Genomic DNA, 16,214 nt, shown 5'->3' with positions numbered 1-16,214 from the left:
GAGCTCTTTTCTTCCAAAGATTCTTGCAGAGTTCAACAGGGAATCTGTAAGTCTTCCAGATTGTTACCTGAAACACTGCTTTACAAGATAATGATGATGCAATATCACCTCTGCGAGCAGTTGTTATAGAACCTCATCCTTGTTTTCTACAATGTATACTATATTGTACATTGTTTTCAGTTAGGTATAATTTTGGTTGATCTGTTTACAGACAGAATATGAGATACTGCAGAAGTCCCGAAGAGAGGAGAGGTAACTTCTGTGAAGACTGCCCAGGAAGGGCTGAAGATGGCTGGAAATACACTGGGTTGAACCAATGAGCCTAAATAGGAGACAGGTGAGAATATGTGTAAGTCATGACATGCGCGGATATCTTGAGACAGGTCTGAAAAACCAAGTGAAGTTTAGGGCTTTGGGCAAAATTGCATCAAGGACAAAGCTGATCAGCATCTATCATTACTTCTCTGCCACACTGACTTTCTTTCCTCCAGCGTTGTTCCTCTCCCTCCCAGACAGACGCTGGCCTTTGTCTCCTCATGGATTCCAGAGTGATCTTCATCTCCCAGCTCCCAAACACTTGGCCCAGAGCGCAGACCTCTGCCAAGGGCTATCTTACTATCAAGGTAATTTCCTATCCCCATCCCCACAAGACTGACAGTGGAAGACCTATTACATCTATCAAGAGTAGGATCTTGATCACTTAAACACACCTCTAATTCAAACACTGAGAAGAGGAGACGTTTTAAACACTCTTGAGTTCTTGGCCCATGTGTGACTATCTCCGCTCGGATGGCAGGAACAAACTGTGAAGCATCAGCTAAGAGGCTGTACACCATCCCACGCCAGAAGTGTGGGCACAGTTCAGCATATACTGAAAATCACACGTCACCAATAGCCATGGGTCTTTGTATTTAATAACTATAGGTCATGTTTTATGAATTAAAGAAAATGATAGGAACGAAAACTAGGGTAGTATTAATTAATTTGCCTTAAATATCAAAATGATTTTGACAAATAGTTAAAGTAGAAAACTATACTTAGATACTAGATGGCATCTAGTTAGGTAATCTCAACCAAAGTGATTTTATTTAAGAGACAAAGGGCTTTTTTGGTATACATCCAATTGTATTTCTTAATAAACATATTTGCAACAAAAGAACAATGTATTAGTATATCAATAAAGGTCCATTATATTTAACATAAGTCATTGTTAGAAATTAGAGATCTACCAAACATCAAAAATACATATCCCAAAATAATATAATACCACACTTTTTGAACCCAGAAGTCAAAAGTTAAAAATTCAGAGTAAACTAATTCAGTTTTATCTTACCTAGGATTAGACCAGGTTGTAAAAACAAAGAAAAGTTGTAGAAACACCTTACACTACATTTCAGTTACCCTGTGGCAGGCACTGTTCGCAGCACTCCACATATATTGATTTTAGTATTCACAATGATCCTAAAAGGAAGGTCCATTATCATCCCAATTTCACAGATGAGCCAAGGGGTAGTCAAGAACGTGCCTGTGTTTGCACAGTGACTGTTGCTGCGTGGCAGAGAAGGGATCAGAACTGTGGCAGTCTAGCTCTCCACAACCACCTACATTCTAGACTTTTAAAAAAGAACTTCTAAATGTACAGGAATCAATACCTCAGAACCTTTTATCTTTCAGTAAAATTTATCACTGTACTGTGATCTCATTTAGAAAAATTATTATACTGAAAAAATATATATCTATCATTTTGTTGTTTATTTCTAAAAATGCGTGCAGAAAAACAGGACTGTATATATTCCATTGGATCCACTGTTTTCTGTGGCCCTTGCTCTGGTGAAAATCTTACATTGCTAACATCATAACTGGTTGCTACAGAGATGACAGTAATTTTCAAAATTAAAGAATACTACTCAAAGAAAGACTAAAAGCAGCACTTTTAAGAAATAACAGTCTTGTTTTCATATAAATGTCCTTATTAATGAAAAATAAAATAAAATAAAACCTGTTTTGTTTTTATTTTGCCAAAATAAAAACCTGTTTCTAAGGTGGTATCTTAAAAGACATCTGGATGCATCATAGTCTATCTCTAAGAAAAGATATAATCTACAAATAAGTTTACCTGGTTAAAACAACTTCAACCAATCACAGCAATTGTTCCTGCTCTGCCATGATATTTTTAGGTGACGATCTGAGAAGCATTTCAAACTCCTTAAGAAGCTTATCCATGATCTTGCCAATCAACCCCAAATTGGCTTTTGGACAATACTTTGAGGCTGAAGTTCTTTGTTATAAATGGCCATTAAATGGTAGGTAGTGGCAATTCATTTTGCAGATGATGAAAATCCCATAAGAAACCATAAACAAGTGAAACATGCTATTGGGCAAAGTGAAAAACCCACCCATTTAATTTACAGGTTTGTCTGTGTGTCATCATCACAAGACAATATTGAAGTAACATATTTGAGAGAAATTAAAAAATTTTTCAAAGTAAGACACTCTACAGAATTTTAAAAAATTAAACCACCCTTACAGAAACCAAACTCTCTACATTCTAATCTTTTATTCACACAAATACTTCTATCATATTTTTAGCAGTTGTACAATTTACAATTTTACATTGTACAATTTACCAATTAGCGTGTCTCCAGTTGTTTCAAATGACTCATAAATTTATGCAAACAACTACGTAGAAAAGAAAGATATCAAGGGTAAGCTTTTTCTTCCTCCTCTTTAGCAGAAGATAATATGCTGACTAGGATTAAAGCAAAAACTGGTAATGGACAGGAAGATCAGGAAGGAAGAGGCAGCAACGACAATTAACAAGAGTAATGGGAGAACCCCTGCATAGTTAACTGAAACACACCAAGGTATCCGCATGAGTTATTTTATTATAAAACACACAGACTAGATCTCTCTCTCTCTCTCTGAGATTTTTAGCTATTTGCGGTATAATTGAAAGAGTGGAGAAATACAAGCACCATTGAAACAAAAAATGTAAAATATTTAATATGGTTTACATTTTTGAAAGAGCAGTTACTTTATAATTTTAAAGTAAATTGGAATAAAGTAGTGAGTTCAAGATGTTTTCTTGAATGAGAAAATTGAATATTTTCAATCTCAAGTTTGCCTGACATATAGTAGAAAACTAATTACATAACACTTAAAATGAATGATTAAAACCTTTCCTTGGACTTAAAAAAAAATAACTGGTTTAAAGCTATGTTTAGTATTTGGAGTACTGTAAAATAAAAACTGCTTATATGAAAACAATTAAATGCAGCCAACTTCCTGTGGCATTGGGGATGAAGTATTTGCTGTTAAGCCTAAACCAACATGTGCAATTAAATTAAAGATTTTACTGAGTGATTTGCATATTAGGTGAAATCATAGCCAAATCCTTTATAAATAATTGCGGACAAAACTTTAAGACCAAGTAAAGAAAAGATAGGGAACCACATTTTCTTCAATATGCTTCCATCCCCAAATGGTTATGTCTGCCTCTGCTGTTTACTTTTGCATTTAACTGGTATTCGCTTGTAGTGATGTCACTTTGGCCAAGAGTATAGAAGGAAAAATCAGGGTTTACTCACCACAAGGAGTCCCTGTGCCACCACATTCCATTCTATAAAGGAAGTGAAAGTGCTCCTCCCTTCGGTCTGATTTACGAGAAAGAAAGAAAGAGAGAAGGTTGTAATGTTGCTACGCTACTTAGAGCGCCATGGTGAGGAAACAGGGACAACAAAACCTGACAGTTACGAAGACTTTCTAATATAACAAGTATATTGCTCTTGACAAATAAGCCACATGGATCAGCCTTGGTAAGAAGAAATAACAGGCACACTTGTTTCCCCAAATTTACCAAGAGCTCTCCCTAACATGTGCTATAGTGGTGGCATTAATCACTTAAGCCTAAATCAAGGCTTAATTTTGCCTAAAAAGAGAAAAATCTATTTATAACATATATGTGAAGTTAACTTGGGGTAGAACAGTCTCAAAAGAAGAGGCATACAGAGGAAACTCAATAGGTTAAGAAACTCTCAAGCATTTGAAATTCATGATTCTTCTGGGAGTTAAGAGCTTTCCTATGGGATAAACTCAAAAGAAAAAGACACTATCGCCTCTTCAAACAAACAAACAAAAGTCCACCAAGCCTCAAATAAGAGTTATATGTAAAACGGAGGCAAGGGATCAGAAAATTTGTTTATACATATTTTATTTGCTTTAATAGTAAAAGAAAAATACTCTAGCATCTATTACTAAAACCTACTCAACTAACTTAACCACTGTCTAAAATGTTTCAGTACAGTTTTTTCAATAACAACTTAGTTCTTGGGACAAGATTGTATCATTTTTGTCTATAATCTCCCTCAACTATTAACTCAAATATAGCTGAGAATTCTAAAACAAAAAATGAAGTCACAAATTTTAGGAGAACAGAGGGTTCACAAAGATGCCAGGTAAATTAAAAAGACATATAATTGGCTGTTTTTTATTTATACTACAAGTAAATTGGAAAAATGATATTTGATACCTCTTTAACATAATATAGATCAATCTGCTTTTCTGAAAAAAATCCTATCATTCTGCCAAGAAACAGATACCTCATAAAATGAATCAAACTTAATTCTGTTTTCTACGTCCTCAATCATTAAAAAGATTATTGTAATCCAAGAAGTTTCTCAAATGTTTTTCTAAAATGACACTGCTTTATCTTGGAAAGAGGGAAGAAATACATAAATGAGTCTGCTTTCAAGGAATTCAGATGATTTTTTTTTTTTTTTTGTCCACAACAAAACTTCAGTGAGACAAAGATTTTTCAAGATTGTTAATTGACCAGAAACAGTTTCAGCTGAGTATTCTTGAGATCTAGGACAGATGTAAACTTTTTAGAGAAGCAGAGTATTCTCTGCAAACAACACAGAACTATGAACTGGAGACAGCTGCCCTACCATCTCAAAATGAACAATGCTTATTACCAACAGGGTCAAAGGCTGGCCAAACGCCCTTCTGGTTGAGCAATTCTGATGAAAGCTGGGTTTACTTAAGATGCTATAGAAACAAGAAGCACTTAAGGTGCTTGTCCTCAGCCTTAGTGAATGAAAGGCAGAAAGTCTTTATTTACTTAGTTGTTAATACTGGCAAAAAAACAAAACCAAAGCCAAAAACCATGGCAAGTGTGCAAGGAGATCTAGAAATAGGTTCAAAGATCAAATTACAAAGCAGAAAACCTGGGGGTCTAACTGCTTTAAAAGGTCTCTCACAAATGCCATACTGGACTAAACTCTGCAACCAGAGGAGGAGGAAACACTAATCTCAGCTATGAAAAGAAGGCAACAATATTACCTCTATTACTGAGGTGATACTGAAATAGATAGTACCAGAGACTGCAAACAGTTACTGTTTTTATGTCAGCATCTTGATTAGCTTGACAAATAGGCTTTTCCCCCCTGTTTTCAAAATACTTTCAAAGAACTAAGAGACTAGGTAGACAGCAAGTTTTTTATGGAAAGAAGATTGAAATATAAGAGAATGAGAAAGAGAAAACATTAGTTAAAAAAAAGAATAAAATCAACTTCTTTGCTGGTCTCTTTAATTTCTTCTTATCTCTTTGAAAAAAATAAGTCAGACTGAAGGAAAGAGCACTTTTTGCTTGCTGAAAAAGATGGAACATGGCATCACTATAGGCAGGACAAATCAAATAATCTTTAACAGAAGTAGCGAACACTGGAAGGAAAGCTGTGAGAAGGCAGAATTTGGCTATTTCTAAATAATCATTTTGTAAAAATAAAAAGTATTTTTATATTCCTAAAATATTTGAAATGTCTTAGAGTTAATATTAACAATAGCTTTGTTTAATATAACTTTTCACACTGTCAAATACTTCAAGCGTTGTGCTTTTTTTTTTTTAAGAGATAGGGTCTCACTCTGTCATTCGAGCTGGAGTGTAGCAGTGTGATCATAGCTCACTGAAAACTCAAACTCCTGGGCTTAAGTGATCCTCCCACCTCAGCCTCCAGAGTAGCTGGGACTACTCGCATCTGTCACCACATCTGAGTAATTTTTTTTTTTTTCATTTCCTCCCACCTCAGAGACTCCCCAAATGGTAGGGTTACAGGTGTGAGCCACCACACCTGGCCAACTTTTATTCTTTTAAAATAATGATCAAAGAGACGTTTCTTTCTAAATTGTTCAAAGAAACCAAAAATTGCAACCCATATTACTGTAAGGACAAATTACTCAATTTTGATAAAGCATACTTAAGGCACTAAGACATTAAGGCAGTATTTTCATACTCTGTGTAATCTGGTCTACTCTCACAAAGAGTATTTAAAATTACTGAAATTCTGTTATATGATCTTAACTGTGTTTTATATTATATATATATCATACAAATATTTACAGACGGAACCTTAATGGAGTCTTAAATGTAGTAACACGCTGCCCTCTAGTGTCACTTTAGCCATAGATTTTAGAAATAGAAACACTTTATTTTCAAATGTTTCTCAAATTAATTTAGAATGAAAAGTATTTCAAATTAATAGAAAAAAGCAACCATTTACATTATGCACTAAAAAAAAAATCTTAAAATATCTAAAAGAGATTGGGTCTAGGGATGATCAACCACTCACAAATGGGAGTAGATTTAAGATTTTCCAATTCACTGCAACACCTCTTTTAGTTTTCAGAACAAACACTGAAAGACTTTTTAAATGCTACTTAAATGCCCTGACCCCCCAAGTGACAGGGGACATACAGAAATGAACTTGAGTGCAACATAGCTCTAGATGCCTGTACAAGATGGATCTTCAAATAAGTGCCCCCAAAGAGAGACCCTTGGGAACACTGGCAAATCACTACAGTCACTGGGGACATCATGTGTGTGTTGACCATACCCAAGGAAGAAACCATGTAGAAGGAAGAGAGTCTTTAGGTTATATATCCTTTTAACAATTTATCTCATCATGCCAGCAGCTGGTTAGAGCATGACATGTTTCTGAAAGCCATTCATATAAGGATGGCTAGGACACAAACTTGCCTCACACTGTTGATCAAAGAATAACCAATCTAGCTCATAATGTAAATGGGAGAATTTCTACATGATATTATTCTATGTCAGGCAGTTTCACCTGACTTTATCTAAATTTCTGTATGTCCATTCTCTTTATGCACTCACACATAAAGATTTATATTTAGTACTGTTTTATTAGATTTTATTTTGGTCTTCTGAAAAGGTAACTAAAATGCCATGATGTTGTGGAGCTCCCAACAGTGATAAAAAGAAAATAGTATACCGAGGTTACACTTGGTATAATAATAATAAACCATCATGCTACAAAGGTCTTTAAAAAGGTTTCTTAATAAGAATAAGGCCTCTTAAAAATTCTCCTAAATGTATAAAAGATGTTCTGAAAATATCTTAAAGTGGATAACTAAATTCCTAAAAACATCTTCCCATTTGATTAACCTGTGATTAATAGAATATGTAACACTATTCACTCTTATCCTGGAAGGCAAGTAAGGTTACAGAATATAAAGTATTGCATATATAGTAACAACACGAGCTAAATTTTTATAATTGTTTTACTCCATGCAATCTTGCAAAGAATTTTTACTCTTTTCACAATACGATCATCATGATCATTCAATTATTCCAATTTATATTGGAAGGATTTCTTATCAAAACTGATTAAGGCTTATTTTTAAAGGGACTATATGTATTACTAAATACTAAGTATGTGCTCATTTATTACTCTAAAAGAGAATCTTCCATGACTTAAGTCTTTAAAAAAACAATATATAATTCTGTATATTGACCAATAATTTTGTGATCAATTTCTATGATTTTATTAATTATGTATTTTATATACCATGGAATAGTCACTATAGTTAAAAGAAGATTCACATATTATTGTCCATTTCAGCATTTTAAAACTTTTGCAGAATGAAATGTATTTAGAAAAGTGATGCATGTTAGTACTTGGATAACTGCTAAGAACTAAACAATAATGCTATAAAGAGTCACTGCACAGAGTGGAGACATACTGACGTAACCATACAAAGAAAGAAAACTGTAAAATCCAAACTTCCTTCTAACCTCAAGACCAATAAAGCATTAAGCTTCATGTAGCTTAACATTTTCACCTTAGTATTTCTAGTTTTGGTAGAGAAGAAAGGGAAGGAAACTGATACCTGTTTTTGTCTACCATGAAGCAGGCACTATGATGGGAATTCTTTTTACATGTCCCCAATCTTTGTGGTAAAAGATGCTCCTCAATATCCCCTTTTCACTGATGAGGAAACACACTTAGAGAAATCAGGTAGCTACCCACAGCTCACCAGCTAGTCAATGTTGGGTTAGGTTGTCTGATTCTTCCCACTGGGACTACAATCTTCAAGAGTTTCTCCACGATCACGAGTCACAGGGAGTCTTACCTACAATCAGTAACTAAGGCTCCATGAGCCACTACAACAGTGATTCTCAAGTGAAATGGAGGAGGAACCCCTGTGGTAAGAGCGCCTCAGGAAATTCTGACACCACCCACCTCCCACCTCCCCAGCCTAGAACCTGGTTTTCTTTTATAGATGATGCCCAGGGACTCTGAGAAAATAAAGGCATAGGTGAGTTAGGAGAGTGGTAAGCAGGTCTTTGACTCTCAGTCCCCAGCCCTTTCTACTCTGCTACTTTCTACTCTGTCTCCAGCATTAATATTATTTTACTAGCTAAAGCAAAGCTTTGGTCCAAAACCATTCTGGGAAAAAAAGTGAATATAAAAATATTACCCATAATATAATGTAATACCCATTAAAAAATAAACAGAATTAGTTTATGCATTTAGGGCCAAAGTGTGGATTAAATTGTACAAATTAATCTTATCCTGCAAAATCTACAAGTAGTAAAAATAATAAAATAATTTAGACATTTAAAATAGTTAATTTAAACTTACCTTAAGCCATAGCAAGGCAAAGTGAGGAGCCTGAATAGTGCCAGGAAAACTCTTAAAGGAAGCAGGGTGAACACATACAAAAATGCATCCAGGCACAGAAAGATTCCGAAAACCATCAGCTGGATTTGAAAAGGAGAGAAGAGAAAAAAAAAAAAGTAAAATATTCTTTAAATAATTGTAGATGAAAATTTCAATCAATCAGGGAATTTCTAAACATTATGGGAAATTAATTTCTCATAATTTAGCTCTGGGAACAAAAAATTAATAGTTATACTTGTATATATGAGCCATGTTTTAACGAAAGTTCTTTTTCAAAGTGTAAGTTTGTACTTCTAGAGTCTTTAGTTTACCACCTACAGAAGTCAATTACTCAAAAGACAAGTGGCCCTTGGCCATAGCTATGCCCTATCTGATGTGGCTTTCTGGGTACTTCCTTAAACTTTAAAGACAACATAGAAAACCTTTTAGATAAAACTTTTTACTTCTAACTTTATTCTTCATAATTTTGTTATTTCATATTAGAGTGATTCAATGAAGGGAAAGACTGCAATATATATTGAGTCAAAATATTGTTTATGTTAAAACTATATAAACTGATTACCAGCTTAAACACAAATTCATGTGCACTGAAATTTGCTGCACTCAGAAGGCCTTATTCTCTTTTTTTATCTTTTTCTTCCTTTCTTTCATTTTTTTTTTTTTTTAGAGGCAGAGTCTCGCTCTTTCTCCCAGGTTGGAACGCAGTGGCCTGATCATAGCCCACTGTAACCTCAAAAGCCTAGGCTCAAGTGATCCTCCCACCTCAGTGTCCCAAAGTGATGGGATTATAAGTGTTAATGGCCTAGAAGCCCTTATTCTTAATTCCAGGACTAGCCGCTAATGTTTCTGTCTTGCCCCCTTTCTTGTGTACTCGCCATACCCTTCCTTTTCTTTTGGTAACATTAGACATTTAGGACTGTATTTCACAGAAGGAGGGCGGTGTCTTTTGATAGCCTGGACGAGTAGCCACATCCAGGCTACCAAACTCTGCTACTCTAAGAGTGGTGATTTTCTGTATGTCTGACACACAAATATGGTATGATATATATGCCCTTACCACAACACTCCATGTATCTTTAGTCAATAAATTGCCCTACCTACAGATACTAAAATTTACACTGCTGTAGGGTGAATTGTGTCACTAACCAAAACAATATGTTGAAATTCCAACCCCCAGTACCTCGGAATGTGACCATATTTGGACACAGGATCTTTAAAGAGGTAATTTAAGTTTTAAGAAAAGGACATTAGGGTGGGCACGAATCTAATTTGACTGGATAAGAAAGGAAATTTGGACGTACACATAGACAGAGAGGAAAGAAGTGAAGAGACAGGGACAAGGCAGCCATCTACAGGACAAGGAGAGGTCTCAGAAGAAAATAACCCTGCCAATATCTTGAACTCTGACTTCCAGGGTCCAGAACTGTGAAACAATGAATGTCTGCTTAAAACACCCAGTGTACGGTCCTTTCTTATGGCAGCCCTAGGAAACTAACACACGTCTTTAAATGAAAGAACAAATTTTATTAATTTTTGACAAGAATGTCTCAAAAATATATTATATATAGAGGTCAGATTTCTTAATCTGAATATATAGACCCAAATAGCTTTTTCCTGTCACCAACAAGTCTTTCCCTACTTGTAGTGGACTGTTGGTTGAGCACACAGGGCAGAAACTGCCAGAAACCCAATGTCCTCAGAAGGTACTTGGGTATGTGTGCATGAGGGCACAGGATGCTGGGAAGGACAATATGTCATGTCTTTCTCATGAGCTTATGCTGAGGATGAGTATACTATCCACCCATTCCACTGACATGTACTAAGTTGTTGATATGGGCCAAGTAACGTGCTCAGCCCACTGGGCACAAACACAAACAGGACACCAGGAAGCGGTTCCTGCCCTCTGAAACCTTATTCATATTTTAGCACAAGAAATACCAGCAAGCGGTTGGCACAATGTTAATAGCTATATGACAGACCTGAAGTATACAGGGAACAAAGGGAGGCCGTGGCCAAACCAACTTGGGGAGACTGAGAAAAAGCTCCATAGAAGAGGAGACCCTTAAACAGCATCAGAGGAAGACAAGGGCTATTTGCCACACAGAGAGGGTGGACTAGGCAGAAGGGGAGAGGCGGGTGAGGGCAGGGAGGAAGAGGAGGACTTCCAGGCAGAAGAAGCAAGAGCAAGAGCACGGAGGTGGAAAATACTTGTGAAGACTAAAACTTCCCTTTAAAATAAAGATAAAAGTACAGTCACCTTTCTTTGGCTTAGAGGAATTTGCATTAGTATTATTTATGGTACACTACAGTAACCCAGGTCTCACAGGCCCTCCCCTTCACATTTTAACAGCTGCATAAACTTGGTGGGCAGGCAGTAATCTCCTCCCACTGCGCGCTGGCCCTGAAACTGGCCTCCCTGGAGCTGTGACTGCAACAGATCTCAACACTAAGATGGAAAGAGAGCAAATGGCTGCAACCTAAAGACGTTTCAACTGGGTGAAAAGAAATCAGTCACGTATGTAAGAATATATAATACAAAAGAAAAGCAACAGGCATGCCTTTCAGGTCTTGGAATCTTGGAAACTTGACTCAGCTTCACTGTACCTATTGTTCTGATGTTACACTTTCTCATAAAACACCTCACTCTTTCAAATTCCTTACATGTGAAAATGAGGAAATTTCTTAAAAAAGTAAACAAGATGTGATCCTGAAAAGATTGATCCTTGAAGGATGTAAAGAAACTCAGGCTGTGTGTGGTGTGAGCCCGGCTCCACGCAGGGGGATGTATGCACTTGCACATCCCATTTAATTTACATGGGGACCCGGGGATTTGGAGGGGCTGTGCAAAGACTGTCCCCTGTGTTGGCATTATTGCAGGGAAGGGGTAAGTGCTTACTACTTCATCCTCCTAACAGTGTTTTGTGGTAGTTTATTATCACCCCTACTTGCCACGCTAGGAAACCACAGCTCTGTAGGCTGAATGCCTGCCCAAGGCCGTGGGTCAGAGAAAGGACCCAGCATTCAAGCCCTGGTCTCTCTGACCCAAGCCACTACACTCTCTCTTTGAAGCAGTTTGAGCAGAGCAAAAAGATCTTACTATTTTTACTAGGTATAGAGGTTAAGGCAGTTTCCTTTGTGCTAACTCATCTTGCCAATTCGTCTAGTGTCATAAAAAAATGCAAAATAATAGGAATTTAATGAATCTCAAACTTAGACACAAAAATTCCACACAGATTTATTGCTAGCTTTGAAAATATATTATTAAGAATTAAAAGCTTTGAATATATTATTAATGAGAACAACATGTACTCTCACACCTTCAGTTAATTTGTATAGCATCTTAATAAAACAGGTAAGTACTATTTCCTTTTTATTTGGAGCAAATAATCATAAAGTATTCAAGCATTCTTAAGAAATGGCTAACAAAAATTTCCCCCTAAATATACAAGGTGTGAAATCTGAGTCATATGACACTGTTTCCCTTTTGAGAAATAAAAAATCTTCTTCCCTCCTTTAAATGCCATTTGAAATTTCAAAATAAATACAGTGTGTGGCTAAAAGGAAAGCAGCACAATGATTTTGGAATATGCCTCTTTGAATCATAGGTGACAATCTGTCCTATTAGCTGACAGTCATACCTTGCACATCGGATCCTCCTCACTTGCTCTTCCCGTTTCTCCCTCCTCCGACTCTGCCATTCTAGTCTCACCTTCCCTTACCTATCTTGCAGAATGCTGTATCTTACTTTACATGTATCTCACCTTTACAGGGAAGGCCTTATGACAAATGTTATCTCCTTGAACTGGCATATACAACAGAAAGCAGAAAACCAAAATATGGCAAAGAACCAAAGCATAATGAAAATACTCCAAGAAGAAATCATACACTGGAGTTCTTGGCTTTTACCTGCTTACCATTCTGTGGTAGAAATGCATTTTCCCAGGAATGGAAGACAAAATGCTACATAGGACTGGCTCATTCTTTGATTTGTTCCTCCATCCCTCCCTTAATCAAACATTTACTGTACAGATCTTATGTGGCAGAGACTGAGACAGCTGAATGTTCACTGCTCTAAGAAGGTCAAAATCTTGCAAAGGAGCTTGCTGCCCAAAGAAAAGAATTCAAACTTTGACCACAACCCACAGTTGGATATATACTTTAACTGCTATTCACTATGCACAGATTCACATACACCCTCAAAAAAACATAAGAAATGCTTTATGAGAGAGAACCATTCTTGCTTTCACTCTATGAAATACAGGCTAATATTTTTCTATTCTCTATTTAAAAAAACAATACTGGTCTTACTAAATTCATGACTCACTAAGGGTGGTAACTCACAGTCTGAAAATCCTGTCCTCAGACAGGCAGGTGGAAATTTAGTTCCCTCCCTGGGCTACCACAGGCAGCGAAAACAGTTCAAACTGGCTACAGGGAACTTTGCAGAGGGTATGTGAGTTGGAACACATGGAGAAGTTCTTTGTACAGAAAGAAATTAAAAGCACTGAGTTACAAATTGTAGATATTCAATTTAAAAATATTCTATTAAAATTCATTCTCAGAGCAGAGGTTTACCAAAATGTACATGAAAAAAGAATTATTTCAAAATAATCTTCTGATTAATCAATAATCTTATGATTCCTCTTTAGAATAAAAAAGTTGTAAGTGAAAACAATCAAAGGACACGAATGTTCACTGGCCTGTCTCCAGGAGATCTTGTCTGGAAGGACTTCAGAAGTCTCCTATAGGTCCTGGGCAATGTAACCAGGTACTGGCCACTGCTGGGCTTAGAGCCCACCTATGCGTGTGGCCTCTACCCAGTTCCATGCTTACAGGCAGGAGCATCACCCCACTGTGTAGTAAGACAGGGAGCTTGTCCAAGTTCTTGAGGAGGACAGGCGGGGCCAGGATTCCAGGCTGCAGAAAACTGAAATGCTATTTCTAATAGTGACACTTGTCACTGACCCTTTTACCCTCAAATATACTACCAGTTTGCCATTATATACACATACAAACACACACATTTTATAAGATTTAACATAAGTTTTTAACACATGAACTTCAATGTTAAGAAATTACAAAATGACCTGTAATCCCAGCACTTTGGGAGGCAGGAGGATTGCTTGAGGCCATGAGTTCAAGACCAGCCTGGGCAACATAGTGAAACCCCATCACTACAAAAAAAAAAAAAAAATTATCTGGGTGTGGTGGCACGTGCCTGTGGTCCCAGTTACTAGAGAGGCTGAACTGGGAGGATCATTTGAGCCCAAGAGTTTGAGGTTGCAGTGAGCTAGACTGCAACACTGCACTCCAGCCTGGAGCTACAGAATGAGATCCTGCTCCGGGGAAAAAAAAAAAAAAAAAAGAAGAAAATTACAAAATGAAAATTATTCTGTGATGCTGTGGTCATCAAAATATTACGTTTGTTAAAATTTCCACAACCTGCTTTTCTCACAGTTATTTTGAACCTACTACTATTGCTCTTGTCCATTTGAAAAATACCTGCCCCAAAAGAAATAAACCAATAAAAATGCCAGCCTCTTTCCATGGGGCATGAAGCAGGGTTCTTTAACCTTTTTTAAAAAAGAAAAAACAAAAAAAAAAACTGTTTCCTTTTATGACAAAAATCTCCCACCCCTCTTTCAATGTCATTTGAAATTTCAAAATAAATAAAATGTTATGGCTAAAATGAAAGAAACACAATGATTTTAGTATACACTTCTCTGAATTACACAATCTGTCTTCTGGAAATTCTGAATACCACCTCTTTCAGAACAAGCATCAAATACCACCCACTCATCGAAGATCACTGGTCTGGGGTGTCAGTTAGAAAGCAGGAGTAAACAGGCTTAGAAAAGAGTTTTCTTTCCTGCCCCTAGTCTCACTTTTTAATAAAGCTGTGGGTCTACTCCTGTAAGAGCAGAGACTACACATTGCTTAATTCTACACTGGCGGGATAAAAGGTCATTAGGAAAGATACCTTCTCCAGGGAATTCACTGTCTAGTGAGCTGGATATAAATCGTGTAGTAAGTGCCAGATGAAAGACGTGTTCTGGAAGCACTGGTGAAGAGGTTAGGTTCTATAATGGGGTGGGCGGTGGCACCAGGGAAGGAAGAGCAACAGCTAGCAATAGTCTCCCACAGAGGAGATAAAATGGGCACTAGATTTGTGAGGCAGAGTCAAGAGGAACAGAATTCCAAACAGAGAGAAGATCATGCACAGGTGCAATATGAGTAGCAGACTGTAAGGCTGGAATATAATCATTATATAAGAGGGATAAAAACGACCTTCAGTTAATTACTAAGGAGCTCAAAGTTTTATCCTATGTTCTAGAAATTCTTCACAAACCCACACATGGGGTCAACTATTAGAAGAATGTCAAGGGGAAAAGGCTATCAATAACAAAGTTTACAAATGACTGACTTTGAACGCAATTACTGCAGATTCAAGGTCATTCCTATACATAAAATCATTTTATTCATCTGAATTAAAAAATTCATGCCACAGAAACTCTATACTCTAGGAGATGGCTAGGAAAGAGATTATCATTAGCCAGGTTATTTTTTTATATGCAAGGTTACATTAACATACGAAACCATGGAAACAAAGTAATTTTGATAAATGATTTCATGATAATCACAGTCTACATATGATATACATTTAACACAAGGGCTATTTCACAAAAGGTAAATACATCAACTGAAGACTTTAATTTGTAGAAAGACTACACACATGGAATGATCTTGAGATTTTCTTGCTTCTCTTCTTTCCAATCCATGTTGAAGTTAAATATTGTGATATTTGAAGCACTTCACTCTCATTAACTTACTTAATTCCCAAAACAAGCCATGGGGCAGGTGTGCCCTCAGGGCCCCATGGCAAGGCTGAAAGTCACCTAAGGAAGAGCTTAGCTTCTGCCACATAGAAAGGGGAGCCCTTGCAGGCTACGATCCTACACCTTTTAAGCTCAGATCTAGGCTCGATCACCTGGCAAGCAGTACTGCAGCAGGTTGACAGTAAGCAAAGACAGTTAGGAAGGAGCATATCCATCTGAGTGAGAGATCACAATGGACTGATAGGGGACTATGGAAAGACAGAGAAGGAGAGAGATTTAGGACTTTCCAAAGCTAACATGAGAGAAATAAGTTACAGATCCCAAAAGAAAAGCCCCACAGTGCCAAGTTCGCAAACTGTCTTGAACATACATCAATAAATGGAGTAGAGCCCTGAAG

General features: G+C 36.8%; 1 protein-coding gene across 1 annotated transcript in view; it reads right to left on the bottom strand.

The window, feature by feature from the left end:
* The window catches only part of TAPT1 (transmembrane anterior posterior transformation 1), a 61,090-nt gene that overhangs the window by 26,554 nt on the left and 18,322 nt on the right, over window positions 1-16,214 (bottom strand). The window contains exon 3 of the mRNA XM_069495029.1: window positions 8,943-9,061. Within this exon, the coding sequence (XP_069351130.1) occupies window positions 8,943-9,061 (119 nt within the window). The remainder of the gene's footprint in view (window positions 1-8,942; window positions 9,062-16,214) is intronic.

This window comes from Eulemur rufifrons, chromosome 19 (assembly GCF_041146395.1).
Source record: "Eulemur rufifrons isolate Redbay chromosome 19, OSU_ERuf_1, whole genome shotgun sequence".
Taxonomy (NCBI): Eukaryota; Metazoa; Chordata; class Mammalia; order Primates; family Lemuridae; genus Eulemur; species Eulemur rufifrons.
This window is presented reverse-complemented; position numbering and strand designations above follow the sequence as displayed.